The 19,531-nt window shown below is 47.8% G+C and overlaps 1 protein-coding gene across 1 annotated transcript; it reads left to right on the top strand.

The window, feature by feature from the left end:
- The first annotated feature begins 14,867 nt into the window (after positions 1-14,867).
- Positions 14,868-18,005, top strand: LOC142571840 (sulfiredoxin-1-like). The gene is made up of 2 exons (XM_075680492.1): positions 14,868-15,166; positions 17,583-18,005. Exons 1-2 carry the CDS (start codon positions 14,894-14,896, stop codon positions 17,790-17,792), a joined length of 483 nt encoding a protein of 160 aa, XP_075536607.1. The 5' UTR covers positions 14,868-14,893; the 3' UTR covers positions 17,793-18,005.
- Positions 18,006-19,531: the final 1,526 nt, after the last annotated feature.

Below are 19,531 nucleotides of genomic sequence, written 5' to 3'. Positions count from 1 at the left end.
TAATTATATTTATTCAATCGTGTTTTTTTTTACTAATTGTAACAACAAGTAATTGTTTCGTATTATTGGTGGCGCCTCCAGGACACCAAAGCGGCAACGGGGACACTAAAGCTAGAACCAGGGCTGGTCCGTGGGTTGGGGCTCGCCGAGGCCTGCACATGCCAGGGGGCGTTCGCATAAAAAAAAAAATAGCTGTCCGCGATAGCGGACAGCCGATCTTATACACCCCTGGTACGCTTCGGCCACCGCGTCCCCAACCCACGGGCCGCCCTGCTTTCAGCTTTGATCCCCGCGCTACTCCTTGGGTGCACTGGAGATCCTGCGCCGCCTGCTTTATTATAACCTCAGATACTCTTCTGAGGCCTCCGTTTGCACGTTACATGTGCCCTCCTGGAGCAGTGCTTGTAAAAAATCCAATCTATCGTCGCGACGAAAAAAGCGACCAGCGAACACCAGTCAGGCCCCTTCAGACACTTAGAACGACAGAAAGCTGAGCTAGTTGGTAAGGATTCATTATGCAAAAAGGTGAGGCGTGCAGACAGGACAGGAAGAGAAGCGAAGTGGACAACACGAACGCCGACTATCAACTGAAGGGAGCACTGAGGCGAAAAGAAGAAAGAAGACACAAAACTCATCTGCGCAAGCTCTGGAATGGTATGACCACGCGTCAGTAGGGTACATGTGCCGGTCTACGTGAGAGATAGCTGTTAAGGCGCTTAATCTCTTCCTTATGTAAAGTAATCGAAGGCTGACTCACGCACGCACTTCCTCCATTATATATATGCCATGCCTCTACCATAAGACGCGTATCTTCATTCTTGTGCCTGTACAATATAGCGCATTCATCTAACCCTGGCGTGCAGTTACAATCTTGGCAATGTAGGGAAACATTAGAAGGCGATCCACCGGTTAATGACCTTTTATGTTCCATTATCCTCTGATTGATACACCGCTCCGTTTGCCCTACGTAGAACGGTACGTACGTAGGTCACAGCTAAAGGGAACTTTATGAACCACACCCATACGACAGTCAGTAAAACTGTTGTTCTTATCGTGCTTCACAGGACAAATATCTGTTCTTTTTTTTTGCCTTTTAGCTGCTCCTTTTTCCTCTGCACGGCAGCGCATATCTTACCTAGCTTATTGGGAGCAGTGAAAGCAACATTAACATCAAATCTACTTGCAACTTTTTTAAGCCTGTGCTATACTGAATGAATGTAGAGAATAGCCACTACTCTTTTTTTTTGGCTATTATTGCTTTCTGTAATCACGTCCGTCCCCCTCGAAACCAACTTCCTTAGGCGTTCAGCCACAGTGGCCACTGCTGTGCTATGATAACCTGCTTCTAATAGGCGCCGGACCTGTGCATTAAAACAGACGTTCATTTTGTGCATGCAGGATCTGGTGAGAGAAGACTTAAGGCACAACATGGAAATTCCGTTTTTTACTACTTTGGAATGCCTGGATTGAAAATTTAACAACGGCTTCGAAGATCTTGGGGAGTACCGCCAACAAACGTGATTTTGTTCGTGTTGTCCACTTCTCTTTGTCCTGTCTGCACGCCTCACCTTTTTGCCTAATGGACCCTTCAGACACAGCGATCAACGAATGTCCGTCCCCACTGCCTCACTGCGCGGGCAGGCAGCGGCGGAGCGTAAACAAACTCGACCACACTTCGGAATGCCGGCATGTCTAGAGGACAAACGCATACAACACGCGCAAAGAAACCTCCTCAGTAGTGCCTAGGCAGAGTCATATATTCAAGCAGCAAAAGCCCCCAGATTTTCTCTCTCGCGACCCGCTCTTACTCGCGCTTGCGCACAAACGGCTGGCGATCCCTCAAATGAAGGTCTCGTATGCAAACCCGCCGTCGCCGCCGCCGAGTAGAATATCTAATCGAAACTAGAGTTACTGTATATGCTACCGTAGGTAGCAGAGTTGCGCGTAGGTCCGCCATCTTGCCTGAGAAGCAACCAAGTCTATGCGGCGAAGCCGCACTCCGTTTTTGCAGGCGACATGCCTAGCGTATCGTCGATCGACCGTGGGCGCTTTTGCATCGCTTGTGCACCGCTTTTCCGCCTAATCGCAAACAAAGCGCATCAAAACAGCTGACTTGATTAGATTGTGAAGAAAAAGGCGCTGCCCTTTTTTAGCGCGCGGCGTAAGATGCAGCGCGTATATTAGCTTTTTTTGGAGTTGCATTCACCTGCGCACTTTCTCCGCCCTAATAACGTATGGGCACTCGCGTATCTAGAATAGATTGTGTATTCTATATACGCCGATCAGATGCAGCATTCGTGAACCGCGACGGTAACGATTAGATCTCACCGAATAAACTTAGGGAATATGGTGATGTTATTTTGTAGATTCCGGAAATCCTACAAAATTTTCGTGCGAAAAAGCTACTTCACAAGGTAGTATAAGGTTCGAAATAAGATAGCGTATTAAAAACTGGACAAACTTTAATAATTGAGGTAAACAATCAGATACTTTAATAACTTTCCTTCGCTTGAATACTGCTTGGCACTCAGGTTTTGTTTCAACAGAGATAAATACGCTACTAAGAGCAGTGCAGTGCTCTTTTAGCATGTAAACAGTAACAAAAAGCACCGAGCCGCAACTACCTCTTTTTTTTGGCAATAAAATCACAATGCGAATTTCAGAGAAAAAAACAAAGACTAGTATATGCGCGTGCAAATATTTTGATATAGTGAGCTTTATCAAGTGGCGCTACTAAATATAATGAGGCTCATACTTGCTTATGTGCCATAACTCTCAACATGTAGCCAGTCTAAAATATTACTGGTGAATCAATGACCAACCATTGCTATTTCGACTCTGGTACCCCATTAGATCTTGTGTAGGAACATATCCATCTACCAGCAAGCAATGGATATCAGCTACACCTGCAAGTGTGATTTCATTATGTGCCTTTTCACTGCAGGGATTCCAAAAGTAGCCTTCTGTGGGAGTGTATAGCGAAAGTTTTTCTCACAGGATTGACATAGCTACATTATAGGGAATAATTCAAAACACAGTTAGGCCCTTACCGTATGTTAAATGACGACATTCATTCCTCTTGCATCCTGGTTCACATAAGCTGTAGTAGATTAAATATCTTTACTTAGTAGTAACCTCTTTCATATTCAGAAACAACCCAAACAGTGCATAATCATGAAAATGTGAGCTGGCTTTTTTACGACACTTCTGTGAAAGCAGTGTGGTGAATCACATGCAAAAAACTGGTAATTCCAGCTAAATCTTCTGTATAACTCTACGTGCTTCCATTATTTAAAAAAATCCAGACTTGCAGTAGCTTTTAATATTCCAGCTGTGAATTTTTTTAGCACAGCCCAAAAAGCACGTAGCTGTTAGTCAAGCAATTTCATCTCATACACACTTGACGCAATAGGCAGTTGGCTGAAAATTTGTTTGTTCAGGTGTCTTTACCTGAACACCCTTCACTAGTTTTACACAGGAAGAAAAACAATTACTGCAGTAAGGTGTCACGAGGCAGGCCGACGACACAAACGTGAGATGCGCTGCGCACGTTGCGTTGTTGCTACGCAGCTAGCACGCACGTGGACAGCGAACGGCAAGATCGGCCGGATTGGATTTGAATTTGACTGGCGATAACTTGTGTCAATCCAGTTCGCTGCAGCGGCGGCGTCGGGAAATACAAAAATTGGCCCGAACATCTGCTTCTCCGCAATGCACGGTTGCTTGGCTACCACGTGATGACGTTCTGCCAATAGAGGCGCTAGCGGCGTGATAAAACAGACGCGCAACTCTGCTACCTGCGGTAGCACATACAGTAACTCTAATCGAAACCGACACGGCGCACACCTCTAGATCAATGCGGCCAGTGCCCATTCTAAAATGACCATGAAACGATTTTGACGATCTTGTACAAACGTACTTAGTCGTTACAGTAAGTCCTTCTGATCATTAATTGACGCCTCTAAGTGCTCCGCGTAAAGCGTATAATTTATTACAAGGTTTTAAAAATGTACATCGCTGCCGATCGCAGCACACTGCCCGGCGGTCACCTGCAGCCACCTACACTGCAGCCACCTGGTGGCATAGAGCTCAACCACACGCAGTAGCAGTAACGAAAATTAATGTATTCTTCTTTGCTGCTGGTCTAAATATTTTGCAGGAGTGTAATCGTTAACATGTTTTTGTAAATGCTTAAAATGTTTTACACTTGGTTAGAGCAATATTAGCTCTTTGTTTGGCTGGTTAAGCTCTGCGCCAACGGGTGGCTGGACCGTGGAGACCGATCAGGCAACTCATGTACGTCTACGTTAAAGTTCCTTCATCAGCTTGAGTTTGTGCCTCCACTGCTCCGTCGAAACGCCCAGCTCGCCTGTGGTTACCGGAATACCAGACACGTTCGGCGCTGCGACAGAATTCTCGCAACGCACGCTGCTTCGATAGCTCTCGCTTGGCGTCGACTGCCAGGCAGCTGGCGTAGAGTTTGGAGAGGCTTCGCGCGCTTGCTCGTAGAGAACCGGAAGTCGACGACACGACGTGCTATCATGACGCAGAGCCAGTGAAGGCGGAGCTTAGCCCCGATCACTCGGCGAACGAGTTTAGGAGAAAATGCATGACTTTTGAGGAGGATAACTTGTAATCGGCCGTAGCTCTCTTAATATGAGACGTTTCACATAAATTCTGGTGCCAATGATTAACTTTAGCTCCTACGCGTCTATAAAATTTGTCCGAACCGTTTCAGGGGCCCCTTAAAGGGTCCCTCACCAGGCCCTATACCAAATTTTGTTTATACGCTGGAAGTTGTTACGTGTCTTCTAGGGAGCGTTCCGCCACGAAAGTTTTCAAATCGGCTCATTAATAGTCTAGATAGAGATATTTCAGTGCCGCGAACCCATGATTTCAGGAGGCGAGTTCCACTGCCAAACGGCACACTCTCTCCACTTCCCGCAAGCGAAATTCCTTCCCTGCGTTGAGAGTTCCAATCGGTCGGCCGAAGTGAACGGACGTGTCGTCGGCGCGCTCCGCAACCACCGAGACTGCTCGCCCTTCACCGACCGCCCTTGACCGCCCTTGCCCGGGCCGCTTTCGCAGGGAGTCATATGGGAAGCGGCTTTCTCGCCGTTTCCCACCGACCGCCTTTTCTTCCCGGGACTTTGTTGCCGCTCCCCGCGCCTCTACAGCTCTGAAGCAGTTCCAACGCGGCTGCCCCTGCCGGGGCCATAGCTGCCTTGGCGTGTTTTCTACACCATGAACCAAGAGCGCCAAGCGACCAGCTCTTCCGAGGCCCATGTTCTAAACGGGCGTGCAAAGGGCCTTCGGCCAATTCACCGCTCTGTTTCGATGGAGCATTTATCTACCGCAACGTCATTTTCCAACGAGCAGAAGGCGCGATGGGCGATGGAGAACGCCGCCGCGCGTTCCTCAACAACAACGAAGACGCCTGAGGTGGATACCGCGGGAGTGGCCGCCGATCCCATCGTCGCCAATTTTCCCTCCCAACAGCGAGAGGTGGACACTCCGACCGGGGAAAGGATGGAGGAAGATGCTGCCCCGAACATTTACGACGACGAAACTGACGACGACACAGATGGCTGTTGGAAGACAGTCATACATAAGCGACGCATCCGTCAAACGCGCGCTAAGACGCAACCCTCCGGGAACATCTTGGGCTTTCCGGACGCCTCCCAGCCTACCGTACGCAAGCGCATTCGGAATCAGAACCTGCCTCGACATCCCTTGTACGATGAAAAGATAATTCTGCGGCCTCACGGAGGACTTCGTCTCGATAAGTGCACGCGCCCAGAACTCGCCAGCACTCTATGGAGTGCAGCCGGCTTGACCACCGAGGATCGTCAGGACATCATATTGCGACTGCGACCTCAGCAGAACTAGGCAATCATCAGCACACCACAGTCACACGTAGCCGACGCATTGTACAAGGTGAGGGAGCTGAACCTTGGTCAGCGGGTTTATCCCATCACGACATATTTTGCGGCCCCAGACAACTCATGCAAGGGAATTGTTCCTGGCCTTTTGCCCGGTACACCGTCTTCCAAGCTAGTGGATGAGCTTGTGGCTCCTGGAACTCAAATACTTCAAGCACGAATGATGGGTCAAACCAACGTTGCGTTGGTATCATTTGAAGGACTTAAAGTGCCTCGCTACGTGCGTTTCTATGGTGCAGAACTCCGCTGCTACCCCCATCGACCCCGCCAACTGGTTTGCAAGATATGTCACAAGCTCGGCCATTGGGCTGATTACTGTCCTACGCCGCACGTGGTCGTTTGCGCGACGTGCGGGACTGACAACCCCACCCCGTCACATCCGTGCACCCTACACTGCAGATCCTGTTACGGGACCCACCCTACAGCGGATCCAAACTGCCCGCGGCGTGCTAGGCAGACACTGAACAAAGCTTGGGTGCGGAAAGCTCTCAAGAAAGAGCAGCGTGAACTCCAACCCTCCAGCGACCCGACCACTACCACAGGTACGGCGAAGACCCGAACGTCGCGCGCCCCAACGAAGGAGACCAGAAAAGTCCGGTCGGAGACCCGTTTGAGATACCGTCGCAAGTTCCGGACCCGCTCCAAGTCTCGGCCCCGATCCCGCGAGGCATCGGTGCGCCTCCCAGAGAAGCGCCCTCCTTCCCCATCTTCCCAACAACCCTACAAGAAGGCCCTGCAGACCAACGCTCCAGCCAAGGTGACCCTGGTCCCTTCAGGGGTGCAGCGGACCCCGGAGAAGAAAACAGCAATGGAGACGCCTCGGGTAGTAGGTTGGGCGGAGGGTCCCCCACAGCTCGCTCCGCCCCGTAAATCTCTCCCTACCCCTTCCCCTATTACCAATTCGTTACCAAATACCGATCCTCTAATAGAAATAGCCCGCCTACGTCGTGACATGGAGGCGCGCTGTGAGCGCCTGCAAAAACAAATGGGCGCGCTGGTGGCAGACATGAACACTAGTATGCAGGCGGCAAGTGAAATCATGTATAGCGTGCACTTTCGCACGCATGCAAGTTCCTGAGCTTAGCGGTAACAACGAAAGCGCGCTTTTCGACCAAGGCTCTCGGCCGCAACCTTCAAATGTGGGCACCCGGCGCCCGCATCCCTATGCACGACCGCCTGCTTCCTCTCGCGATCATGATGGCGCCCCGTAACGGGGAGCAACTAGTGGTGTGGCAGTGGAATTGTAGGGGATTCCGCCGAAAACGACGTTCCCTACAGCAGTATATCGCCACATCCACGAACCCTCCCGATGTCATCCTCTTACAGGAAGTCAATTGCACCCCTTCTTTATCCGGCTACAGCACGCTCTCGGGTGTCTCTCCTCTTGTGGGAGCCTTAGTTTCGAAACATGTTACATGTCGCATGCATACCACTAACATTGACATTCCTCACCAAATATTGGAAATGATTACGCAAGTTAAACGCAGCGAGAGTCTGTTTATACTCAATGATAATATAGTTCCCCCCGTTCGCGAACGCACTGTTTTCAGCACCTACTAACAGAATTTGGTAGGTTTAGACGGGTTTGTGTGGTGGCCGGTGACTTTAACGCTCCCCATACTGCATGGTGTTACGTTAAATCGCAGGCTAAAGGGACCCGCTTATGGAATGCCATCTGTAACATGAGATACACACTGCTTACCGACCCAGAGCACCCCATTCGGATGGGCAACAGCGTATCTCGTGACACCTGCCCTGACCTTACCTTCGTGCGCAATACTGACCTAGTCGTTGCGCACGGGCCTTTAGAGGAGCACCTTGGTAGTGACCACTGCATTGTGGTGACCACCTTGTCATTACGGGGTGCGCGCAGGCCCGAGCGAAATGTGCGTATAACGGATTGGGCGAAATTCAGGGAACGTCGCCAGGACCCACCTGAGCGCCGAGGGTACGAACGATGGCTTGACTCTCTCGCCAAGATCTAGAGGTCACCACGAGCACATTGCGCACCACAACCGAGACACCAGACATAGACCCGCATTTACTTCATCTTTGGAACGCCCGCAGAGGGTTAACACGACGATGGAAACGACAACGCCTCTACCGCAAACTTAGGAAACGTATAGATCAAATTACACGGGAATCTCAGGAGTATGCAGAGATCCTTACGAGGAATAGCTGGCGAGGATTTTGCGATCGCCTCTCAGGCACATTGAGCACAGCAAAAACGTGGTCGATTCTTCGCTCACTCACAGATCCCACCACAACAAAGGGAAAAACATTTCAACAGCTGCACATCCTAATGCACGAGTACAAGGACGATGTCTCGACACTCCTCAGAGCGCTAAAAAAGCATTTCATACCCACAGGCCCATCGCCGCAGTACCCTGACTATCCTTATGTAGGCGAGGCGAACGAATTGCTCGATGCAGACATCACATCTGACGAGGTGCGGGTGGTCTTACAAGACCTACGCCGCAACACGGCACCGGGAGCCGACCACATCCGATTCGTCACCCTTCGTAACCTCAGTGACGCGGATATTAACCACCTCACCCATATCTTCAATGATTGCTGGCGCAAGGTCATGCTTCCCCAAGCATGGCGACACGCCGACATCACACTGATCCCCAAACCGGGCAAGCCTGTTATGGTTGAAAACTTACGAACCATCTCCCTAACATCCTGCATTGGTAAGCTCATGGAGCATGTACTCTTGCGGCGTCTGCAGCCCTTCCTCAAAGAAAAATCATTCTTTTCTAACTCTCAATTCGGATATCGGGCTCATCTGTCTGCCAAAGATGTGCTTTTACAATTGCGGGAGGAAGTCATAGGACCTCCGTCGTCCGCCCAAACGAGAGCACTCATCGCCTTAGACCTAAAACGAGCATTTGATAATGTTGAACATGACCTCATCCTTCGCAATGTTGCACATTCACACTGTGGAATTCGTATGTGCAAATATATCCGCGAATTTCTTCGAGATCGCACAGCCACCGTAGGAATGGGACCGCATCGATCCGGTCCGATTCGCCTTGTAGGACGTGGGACACCCCAGGGCTCAGTTCTTTCCCCTGCTCTATTCAATATCGCGCTCGCAGGGCTCCCCCGGCTACTCGATCTGATCCCTGATGTCGCACACGCTATTTATGCGGACGACATTACTATCTGGTCGACACGGGGTTCCGACAGAGCCATCCAGGACCGACTGCAGCAAGCAGTAGATACAGTTTCCGAGTACGTGAGAAAATGCGGCTTGGGATGTGCTCCGGAATAGTCGGAGCTCATAATCATTCGCCCCCGGAGCCGTTCCGCTACTCCTTCTATCACTGTGCAGGTGGATGGCACACCGATACCACAGGTTAATCGTGCTCGTATCCTCTGCCTACACGTCCAAGCGGATGGCAGGTTAAACTACACTGTTTCCCTTCTATCCAGACAGATTGAGCAAATTCTGGCCATGATCCGGAGGGTCTCCAACAGGCGCTCGGGCCTTCGAGAAGAGGACCTGCTTCGCTTGGTGGAGGCATGCGTGATCATGCCGCCTTACATACCATCTCCCATTTCAGCGGTTGACCCAAGCGCAACAACTTCGCATAGACGCAATGATTCGCAAAGCGACGAAGCTGGCCCATGGCCCTCCCGAACTATACTTCCACACACCGTCTCCTTAACTTAGGGACACATAACACACTAGGCGAGCTGCTAGGAGCACATTGGGTCAGCCATCGCAGGCGCCTCCTACTCACTCCTACTGGCCGCCATCTTCTCACACGGCTAGGATACTCTGTCCCACCCTTTGAGCCTGAAACCCGTCCAACGATCTTGTCGTCAGCGATACGACAAGCACTAAGTATTCATCCATTGCCACGTAATATGCACCCCGAGCATGACAAAGGGCGGCGCAAAGCCCGTGTACGATACATTGGCCGCATGCTTGCTAACATCCCGGAAACACATACTTTAGCACTCAAGAGGGCTATACCACGGTAGTTTTGGATGGCACCGAATCCCTGAGAGACTCTGTTGCAATGCGCGGAACAAATGCCGCTTACGGAGAAATTCTCGGTGTTGCTCTTGCAATTCGATACGCCATCCGTGTTCCTGAGGAAGTGTATATATTGACGGACTCGCAATAGGCATGCCGGGCGTTCCTATCAGGACATGGCATCCCGAGAGCGGCGCACCAAATTCTCAAACAGATCCCGCAAAATACACCAACCACACCTCCCCGAATCCACTTACTCTGGACCCCTGGCCATACCTCACTGCCAGGTAACGAACGCGCACATGCGGTTGCCCGAGAAATTTCCCTCCGGGCGACTCGGAGTGGTGAGGCGACTAGTTCAGAGTGGGGGGATCCCTTGCTCCGTTACAAAGACATACTCCGTCATTATACACGCATTCGTCGCACCCACGCCGCACCACCGCCGTCCTTCTCGCGGGAGGAAGCAGTGGCATTACGCCAGTTACAAACCGCAACTTTTCCAAATCTTGTCTCTCTCAATAAATTCTACCCACACTGTTATGCAGATCGTTGCCCTGGCTGTGGCAGCTCACCCACAATCTTCCACGTCACGATTGAGTGCACTGCAAACCTCTTTCCTCTCTTGCCAACTCTCCTTTACCCCCGACGCAACAAAGAGCTGTGGGACGATGCCCTCCGCGACGGACCTCCCGAGGTCCTCCGAGCTGTGATACAACGTACTCGAAACATCGCCGGAATCATCTTAGGGACCCTGGACTGAGGGTTCCTCCCACACTGCTCTCGCCATTCAAATATTAATAATAAAGATGTTTTACTCTCTCCCTGGATTCTCCCATACCGGACCTCGTGGATCGCGAGAAGCACACGTCACGGGCCCCACCTTCATTTCTTTTTTCTCCTTGCTTTTTTGCGGCGCGGCGCCCTTTCGCTGACGGCGTCGCGCGCGAGAGGTTTCGCGCAGCGCACGATTTTGCGCGCTGTGCACGAGGACACCTGACTAGCGGTATAACTCAGTGCTAAACGAATACTGAGGCAGACACAAGCGGATCACAGAGCATGATCCCGTGCTGGAACACGGTAGAAAATGGCATAGTTTCGGTGTCTGCGCGCGCGACTACATGACGAGGGCACAACCAGACGAAACAAAAGTACATCTCTCTTGCTGCGGTGTGAAGTAAAAAAAGAATGCGGGCATTCCGTTTGTGTGTTTTATTATTTCTCTAAACTTCAATTCGTCTATTCAAGCAATATATTACACAAGTAACAGATGTTGCCTTGAATAATTCTCGAAGTCGCCTGTCGCCACGCGCGACGTCACAGCACAAACACGTGTGCGTAGGCGCACTAGCACATGTACGTCATCCTCCGGCTTGGAGCACGGCGGCCGCGAGGAGAAGGGAAAACGGCATTCGATTTAAAATTTCAGACGTTTCCGCGGCGCGCAGGGAAGTAATTCTTTGCAGACGCGATCGTTATCCCGCAGTGTGTGATCTTCGCTTATAATGACCAGACCTGCTGCGCGGCCCTTTAAAAAGCCCCTCACCAGGCCCAGTCGGAAACGTTGGTTACACAAAAGAAATTGTAACGCGCCCTCCAGGGACAATCCTACCGAATTAACATTCAAGAACGGTTTAGACGGAGGCAGAAGTAAATGAAATGCTGCGGAGAGATAGTGTGAAGAGGCGAACTGCCCTTCCCACGCTTACTCGCGTGCCTCGACCAGCGCCCAAAAGCGACATGTTCCCTCTGCCGTCTTCCATATCGGAGCTGAGGTTCCGGGTGACGTTTACGGTGTGACCCTTGTTTTCTTGCCGCTGACGTATTTCCGGAGGGGTTTCTACTAGTTTTGAACTTTGCGGGAATCCTCAAGTTCTCTTTGCTCCTAAAGCCCGTCCATCCACGCGCTACCGCCGCTTTTGTCGACGGCGGAAACTTGAATAGAGGGGCTTTGGTTGCTGGTGGCTGTGCACGGCACGCGTCGGTGCGTGTGTGTGCGTGTGCTTGCACACTGTACACATAGACTCGGCCAAAGTTTGAAAATCCATCTAAACATGGAACAATTTGGTGCTACAGTTTTACCACAATTTCGCACCACGTAGGCTTAGGCTCTCCTACCCCGCCCCACAAATAAAATGTGCACCAATGTAAAAGTGTTACTCATTCTGATTCTGGTTCAGAAAAGAGATGACTTTTCCAACCTCCCTAAATAAATGGGGGAGGGAGAGAGAGAGAAAAAAGTTTTTTTAATGAAGTCTCTTCCCACTTCCCCCCGATTCTTTTTGCTATCTTTCTCGTAATCTATTCCATTTTTTTTTTCAATTTCAAGAATTGTTAAAAGAGGAACGAAAACCAGTATAGCTTCTGCATTGAAAAAATCATGTCAACGCATGACGAAATCGAGCTTTCACAACCAGACCGACAACTTATAACAAGCAGGCTATCTTCAGAATGTCATTAAATCAGTTTGCGCTCACACTTTGAAAAAACTCAACACCAAAGAAGACAGTCAGAGCACCCGGGAAGATCGTCGTAAAAAGAATAAAGTAGCCGTCGTTCCGTGCCTACACAGATCACCGCACGAAACACATAGGCACTAGGTATGAGGTTCTTTCTTTTTTCAGTAAAAAAGGAACTTCAGACAATTTGTTCGCGTATTCGCAGAAAGCCATCGCAATGTAACGTTAGAGAGCGTTTGATTAGGGGACGCAAGCGGCTTGCGTACGCAAGAACTGCAGTGAACTACAATATATTCTAAAAATAATATTTGGGTTTTACGTGCCAAAACCACTTTCTGATTATGAGGCACGCCGTAGTGGAGGACTCCGGAAATTTTGGCCTCGTGGGGTTCTTTAACGTGCACCTAAATCTAAGCACAAGGGTGTTTTGCATTTCGCCCCCATCGAAATGCGGCCGCCGTGGCCGGGATTCGATCCCGCGACCTCGTGCTCAGCAGCCCAACACCATAGCCACTGAGCAACCACGGCGGGTACAATATATTCTAGTTCACTATAGCAAGAACTAGGGGACAATGTACTGCGCATGCGCAGACCCCTACGTCTGAGTCTGCGCATGGACAGTAATAGACAGTTTTAGTTACACGTACGTAGAGTATTCACGTACGCAAACGTGAAAAGCCTACGTACCTTACGTGCACGCCATCTGAATAGCTTTTAGCTACACGTACGCGACGCACGCCAAGAGGGACCTCGTAGCTCCATCTATCGGGAAATGTGAACACGGCGGTAGCCAATTCAATCCTGTCGCCGTGTTTCGATGCGAGCCGTCTGCGCGCGCGCGGCCCGCTATCGCTTGTTCGTGATCTTGCGGAACTCCCGCGCGAAGCTGTCTACGTGCGCAAGAAACGCACGCAAAGAATTGAATCTCAGGTACGTCCGTGAGACGCGCGCGCGCCCGCTACGTTCTACGCATGCGCACTGCTCACACGTAGAAGCTCTACGTACGCAAAGCCTCTACGTACGTTTAACTAAAACTGTGTACCCGCCGTGGTTGCTCAGTGGCTATGGTGTTGGGCTGCTGAGCACGAGGTCGCGGGATCGAATCCCGGCCACGGCGGCCGCATTTCGATGGGGGCGAAATGCGAAAACACCCGTGTGCTTAGATTTAGGTGCACGTTAAAGAACCCCAGGTGGTCAAAATTTCCGGAGTCCTCCACTACGGCGTGCCTCATAATCAGAAAGTGGTTTTGGCACGTAAAACCCCAAATATTATTATTATTAAAACTGTCTAATGTCGTCCTTAGTTCTTGCGTACCAATTAAAGCCGCTTCAGTCCCCTAACCTAGAACTATAGAGGCTAGAAAGGAAGCTTTCTAGCCTCTATACTAACACTCTCGATTAAACACACCCAAAAATGTGTAGATTGTGCTATGGGTATCGCGTATACGATCTCGTTCAACGGCGGCAAAGTTTACGTAGGCCAGTGGCGCTGCATCAATTATCCTGTATTGAAAGATACTCAAGATTATCTTCAAGAGCAACGACCAGCTAATGCGTGAAATGGCCAGGGGCCTACGACATAAAGAAAAGAGGAGTTAACTGCGTCAGCCACCCCCTCAGTCTTGCTACATGATAAGGAATTTACATTTCCTAATAGTTAGACTTTCTGTAATTTATAACGTTGCCTTCGAAAATTTTAACTCGAGATCCTTGACACGCATGAGCAACCCTCCAACTCCGTTTATGGCGTGCATATATTTGTTTCCTTTCAATAAAATTTTTCAGTGGTGAGTAAACGCCTCGTCCTGTCTTCTCTATTCGTTCTCGTCTTCTTGCGCTTCTACAGTTATATAGAAGCCACCTCTAGTTCGGCTTTCTCAAAGTAAAAATACAAATCTCGTGCACCGCAAGAGCCGCACATGATCGCTAGGGACAAAAATCTACAATATCGCCGTGTTTTCGACATTACCTGTTATATTGAACCTTCTGGATCATAGAATACTATTTTGCTGTGAAATTTGAGCAATAAAAGAATGACGGTAAGCTTAAAACAATAATGCAATGCAAGTGTTCAAAACTCGGTGTTCATTACATCTTTTAGAAGCTGAAATCGCTTCCGGCGCCTGCATTGCTAAACAAAATCGTCTTCGTAATTTATTTTCGTTTCTATGAGAAAGCCATCATGGAAGGGCGTCCAAAGCATGACAGTAAAGACATTTGTTTGGGGCCTGAAATCTCCTTCGGCATCTCCAGTACTCAAAAGCATGGCCTTCGAGATCAACATTTATTACTTCGACGGGGTCCGAGCATAAGGTCTGAGTTTAGCAATCCCTGTCAGTATTACAAGATACTTACTAGAATTTACTGGAACTTATTAGAACATTACTAGAATTTAAGAGCATTGGGTGCTGTAGGGTGCCTTGCGTGGACGCCCTCTATTTGGCCCAAAAAGCACAGCAGTCGTTGTACGCCTGGCAACGTGAAACCAAAGCCACCGAAGCGTCAAAATGGCGGAAACCGACGTGATGGCGGAAGGTGTTGATGCCTCTGGTAAAACAGTTTTGTATCTTGATTTCAACTCTTTGGTCACAGCTGCTGGGCAAGGAAATATGCAAAATGTTGTCATCGTGAACAGTGCTTCTGGTAACGCAAACATTTCTAGTGTACATGGTGCTAACATCGCAAAAGTATACGAAGTGCCTTTGGACGACATAACGCGGCCTATTCCTGTTGCTCACTACGATGAAGACAAGGTCAGAGGAATCGTAGAACTTCTTGAGGTGAGTGAATGAAAAATTGTAGAATTTTAGTGCCAATTACCTCGTGTCCGCGCTACGTTAAATTGTAATCTTTTTGCACCTCGTGCTTTATACCCAGTATGATTACTTCCGCGTGTTAGTAGTGTAACGGCGTCATTATTAGCGCGCTTTGCCACGCTCTTATCACGGCCTGCAAGTTGTGTAGTGTTCCATTATTCAAACGGCTGAATAGTGGTTGGAGGGGAGGGGGGGGGGTAAAACGTTGCAGTTACTGCTGAGTAGAAAATTTGTAAGTGGTGGTGAAGCGCTCAAAGGGCGCGTTGTGAAATTTTAAAGCGTGTATAAAAAAACATTGCTTGCGCGGGAGGACGCACACAACCCCAGGTCAACTTTCGTTGACATCACACCCCGGGCGTCACCAGATGTTATATTCGTAAGCTGCTTACAAATAATCTTCACAGGGCAGAATATAGGCGTCGAGGTGCGACCGAAGACGCTGGTAATGGAGCCCATACATTTTTTTTACAAAATTCCATGATTGTGATTACTAAGGCGTCAGATTTCGCTCCCTGAGCTGAAGCTGTTCATGTGTACTTACTTTTTACCTCTTGTTTTTGAGCCGATGAATACACATAGAATTGAATGTGTGTCAGTGGCGTTTTAGTTGCTTTACACTAGATGTTCACCATATTTCTGCATTTACAATGGTTGCTTATTCTTACGCGTTTTCGCTTGCTTACCTTTCTGGTTTTAAATGTAATAATTTTGTCAGCTTAAATTCAACGCGTTTTTGTATGTTTATTTTGAGCCATTGCTGAAGTGCTTAAGTTGGTTCAATTTATGTTAGAAATAAGGTGGTTGGAAAGATGTATTGGTGTAAGCTGAATAAAGTTTGACCATAATGACAAAATGTATTTAATGGCAATCAAAATTCACCCGTATTGGAGGACTTTGGGTTAGTTCTGAGGTCCTGGAGTTGTTTAACGTGTGCCTAAATATTGGGCATCTTTTTTACCTCAACCACATGCAATCAACAGATAATGAATCCAGTGGTGTCATTTTCTGTTGGCTTTATGCTGTTGGGACTAGAAATAATTGAGCCCCTGAGATTACCAATTTTTTCTCACTTATTCCGTGTGTTTTTTCGTTCTCCTCTCATCGGAATGTGTCCGTTGCTGCTAAAATTCAATACTGCGAATTTGTGTTCAGCGTTGCAATACCACAGCCACTGTGGCAGGTCTGAAAAGGAGTATGAAGTGCTATTATTGGGGTTTTGTAACATATGCATTAGAAACTGCAGTTCAAGCCAGAGTTTACATTATCAGCTTTTGACATTTAATCATTGTACACCGCATAGCATGTTGCTGTTCTAGTATTTGTGTGACAAATATATTCACTACTATTTAATGTCTGCTTTTGCAGTGAAGCAACAGGGCATGTCCTGCACTGGAAAGGCTGCATCTGAACAGTGGAGGTTATTTATAAACTATGTTTGACCCTTTCGAACCATCATAGGCAAAAGAGCCTTGAATTCCCATACCAGATCATATCGTAAGAAGCCAACAAACACTGACACCAAGGACAACATAGGGGAAATTACTTGGGCTTAATAAATGTTATTTCATTTATTAAAACGATAAATTAACCTTCATTTAGAAACGATAAATTAACGGAAATTAAAGTGGATGAAAAAACAACTTGCTGCAGGTGGGAACCGAACCCACAACCTTTGCATGCGAAGATTGTGGGTTCTTATGATATGACTAATAAAAATCGGGCCCCTCGGTTAACCCCCTTTCTTCTCGTTTCAAACCAGATCATGTGTGTTACCACAGATTATCATACACCTGTTTGGAATTACTAAAATATTTAAGGTAAAAGGATCATGTTGCGTTCAGAAGTATGGAAAAACAAAACCTGGGGGCTACATTTGGCAGCTTTCTTGTGCGCAGAAACGACCAAAGTAGACAGCACTTTGAAGTCTGCTGCCTTCCACTGACATAGTGGGTGCCATGGCTCAAGTTTTAACTGCAAATATACAAGAGTGACATTCATTCTCTTGGCTAACACTTGACATTTTTCTGTTGAAGTAAATGAAGGAAAAGATTTGAAATAAAGCTCTGTTTGTCTAAGCTGGCTAAATGTTTTTTGTTTGAAAGTGAATCCCAGTTGGTCAAAGTTTCCCACAGTATTCTGCTGTAGCTTTCCTCACAGCCAGTTTTTTTTACATTTGGGACATTAAATCTGATAGAATCAGTTGATCACAGTTTCCCCATGTTGCCCACTAGAAATAAGCGGGCAACTTCACATTGAATAGCTTTTTTCTTTTCACCTTCTCTTCCACCAAATAATCACTTGAATGAATTTGCTCCTGCTGTTATGACTATTACTCTTATTCTTATGCCCTTACAAGCTTCACCTGTGTTTTCTCATGCAGAACCCAAACACAAAAGACCAGGTTGCACCTGTGGACATTCTCTGGATCAAGGGGAGTGAAGGTGGCAACTACTATTACTCTTTTGGTGGCAACCACAGATTTGAAGCCCACTACAGGCTTGGGTGTTCAACCATTCGGGCCAAACTCATTCGGTCAGCACCTGCAGCCCTCACCCTCTACTTGGGAGGGTCAACACCAAATCTGAAGTGATTGTTGTGGTGCCCATTGTTGTGCGTGACCTTGTGGAAACAGTCATCTTAGTTATTTACCTTGGATTGGTCCCAATTTCCATTGCTTTCTCAACCGCCATTTCATCTGTACGAAGCTCACAACATCATGATAATGAAACAGCAAGACTATTTTATTTATCATCTGCATGCGAAGCATCCCATTAATAAAAGAAGTATAGAGACACTAAAGACACCTCTTGTTCTCTGTGTGCCCACAAGCATCGTTCCATAATAAGTGTGGGCGAGGTACCCCACGAGTATACTGAGCTTTGCTTCAGAACTTAGGTTTCTGGCTCACTACAAGGTACTGTTTTAGGCTCAACTATTTGCACAATTTGCAGGCGGGGAGCAAAAATTTCTGAATCTTGCCAGTGAAAATAGCTGAAACGAGATTTGAAATATTTGGATGTTAATGGCTTGGGGGTATACGAATAATTTTTGAGGCCTAATTGAATGCGAAGTGGGAAGGGTCAGAACAGGATCTAATTGAATAGTTTACACTACTAAGTTCACAGTTAACAAGCCTTTGTGATTTCGTTGCCCAATATGAAGTATTGTTAATTGCAAGAGAAATTGGAGCATTAAGATCAAATAAGCAGTTTGTTTGCATATTCAGGAATCTCGGTGAGTGTGAATGAAAGTGGTTTAGCTGGAAAAGCCTGGATTCCTAAGCCATGTATAGCGTGCTTCATTATGTAAGCTTGTTTTTTGTCTACTCTGACTGCCGGGGGGAAATTTATTGCACTTTTTATCCAAATACAAATAGTTTCAAATGTTTATATTTTGCATGACCTTTTTGTTTGTTAAGTTAATTAACCAAATTTGCATATACTTGTTTATTTACTTCATCATATCATTCTCACATGTGTACCTCTGTGGTAAAAGTAATCCAGAGGAAATCATTGAATCATTTCAGCTTCCCCAACATTAAGAAATTTCGAGCGCGTTTCGTGAGAAACCGATATGTATGAGCGATGCGTAAAAAAGTAGCAATAAGAAAGGAAAAAAAGAAACCTGTGGGCACGTACATCTGCTGTTAATCTTTATATGAAATCACTTGTTCAAAAAGAAAGATTGATGGCTGCTTTGCCTATTGGATCTCCCATGATTGTTCATCTTGGTAACATGCTAAATTAAGTTTGAGGGCAAATAAGTGCTAGCGTCCACAGAAGGCACAATGCTCTGCCAAATTTCTACCTGTTCTATATTTTTGCAAGTTTGCGTGCTCACTTAGGCAGTCGTTGATGCAACATTCTGTTTGGCTTGTGTGCGATTGACCTTTGGATAAATGCGCCTCATTTACCCTAGCAATCCTGCATGAAATGAAGCTCCACAGGTGCTTTGTAGGCTGTCTCGAAATACTTATGTTCATACTGTAGACAAAGGCTTTTGTTGCCTTAACACTGGCTCCACTTACACCTTTGTTGTCTGTTAGAAATGTCCCGTGGATTGGTAAGGTAAGGTAAGAAGAACTTTATTGGGTCCTGAAGGTCAACCCTAGGTTGACGCGGGCCGCTCCCACGTTGGGACTGTCAGGCCGAGCCCTTCAGCCACATCGCGGGCCTTCTGGACTGCCCGTAATTGGTCAGACAGTGATTCGCTGTGTAGCATTTGCCGCCACCATTCTTGTTCCTTGTCACAGTCTGTGAAGGCCGCGGGGCACTGCCAAAGCATGTGGTCAAGAGTAATGATGCCATTGCACTTATTACAGTTGATCTG

Source organism: Dermacentor variabilis, chromosome 1 (assembly GCF_050947875.1).
Source record: "Dermacentor variabilis isolate Ectoservices chromosome 1, ASM5094787v1, whole genome shotgun sequence".
Lineage (NCBI taxonomy): Eukaryota > Metazoa > Arthropoda > Arachnida > Ixodida > Ixodidae > Dermacentor > Dermacentor variabilis.
Note: the sequence above shows the minus strand (reverse complement) of the source record. Positions and strands in the feature narration are given on the sequence as shown.

Coding starts and splice junctions, on each gene's coding strand:
- LOC142571840 (XM_075680492.1), top strand. CDS start 14,894: ATGGCGGAAACCGACGTGATGGCGGAAGGTGTTGATGCCTCTGGTAAA. Junction 15,167..17,582: donor GAATCGTAGAACTTCTTGAG/GTGAGTGAATGA, acceptor TTTCTCATGCAG/AACCCAAACACAAAAGACCA.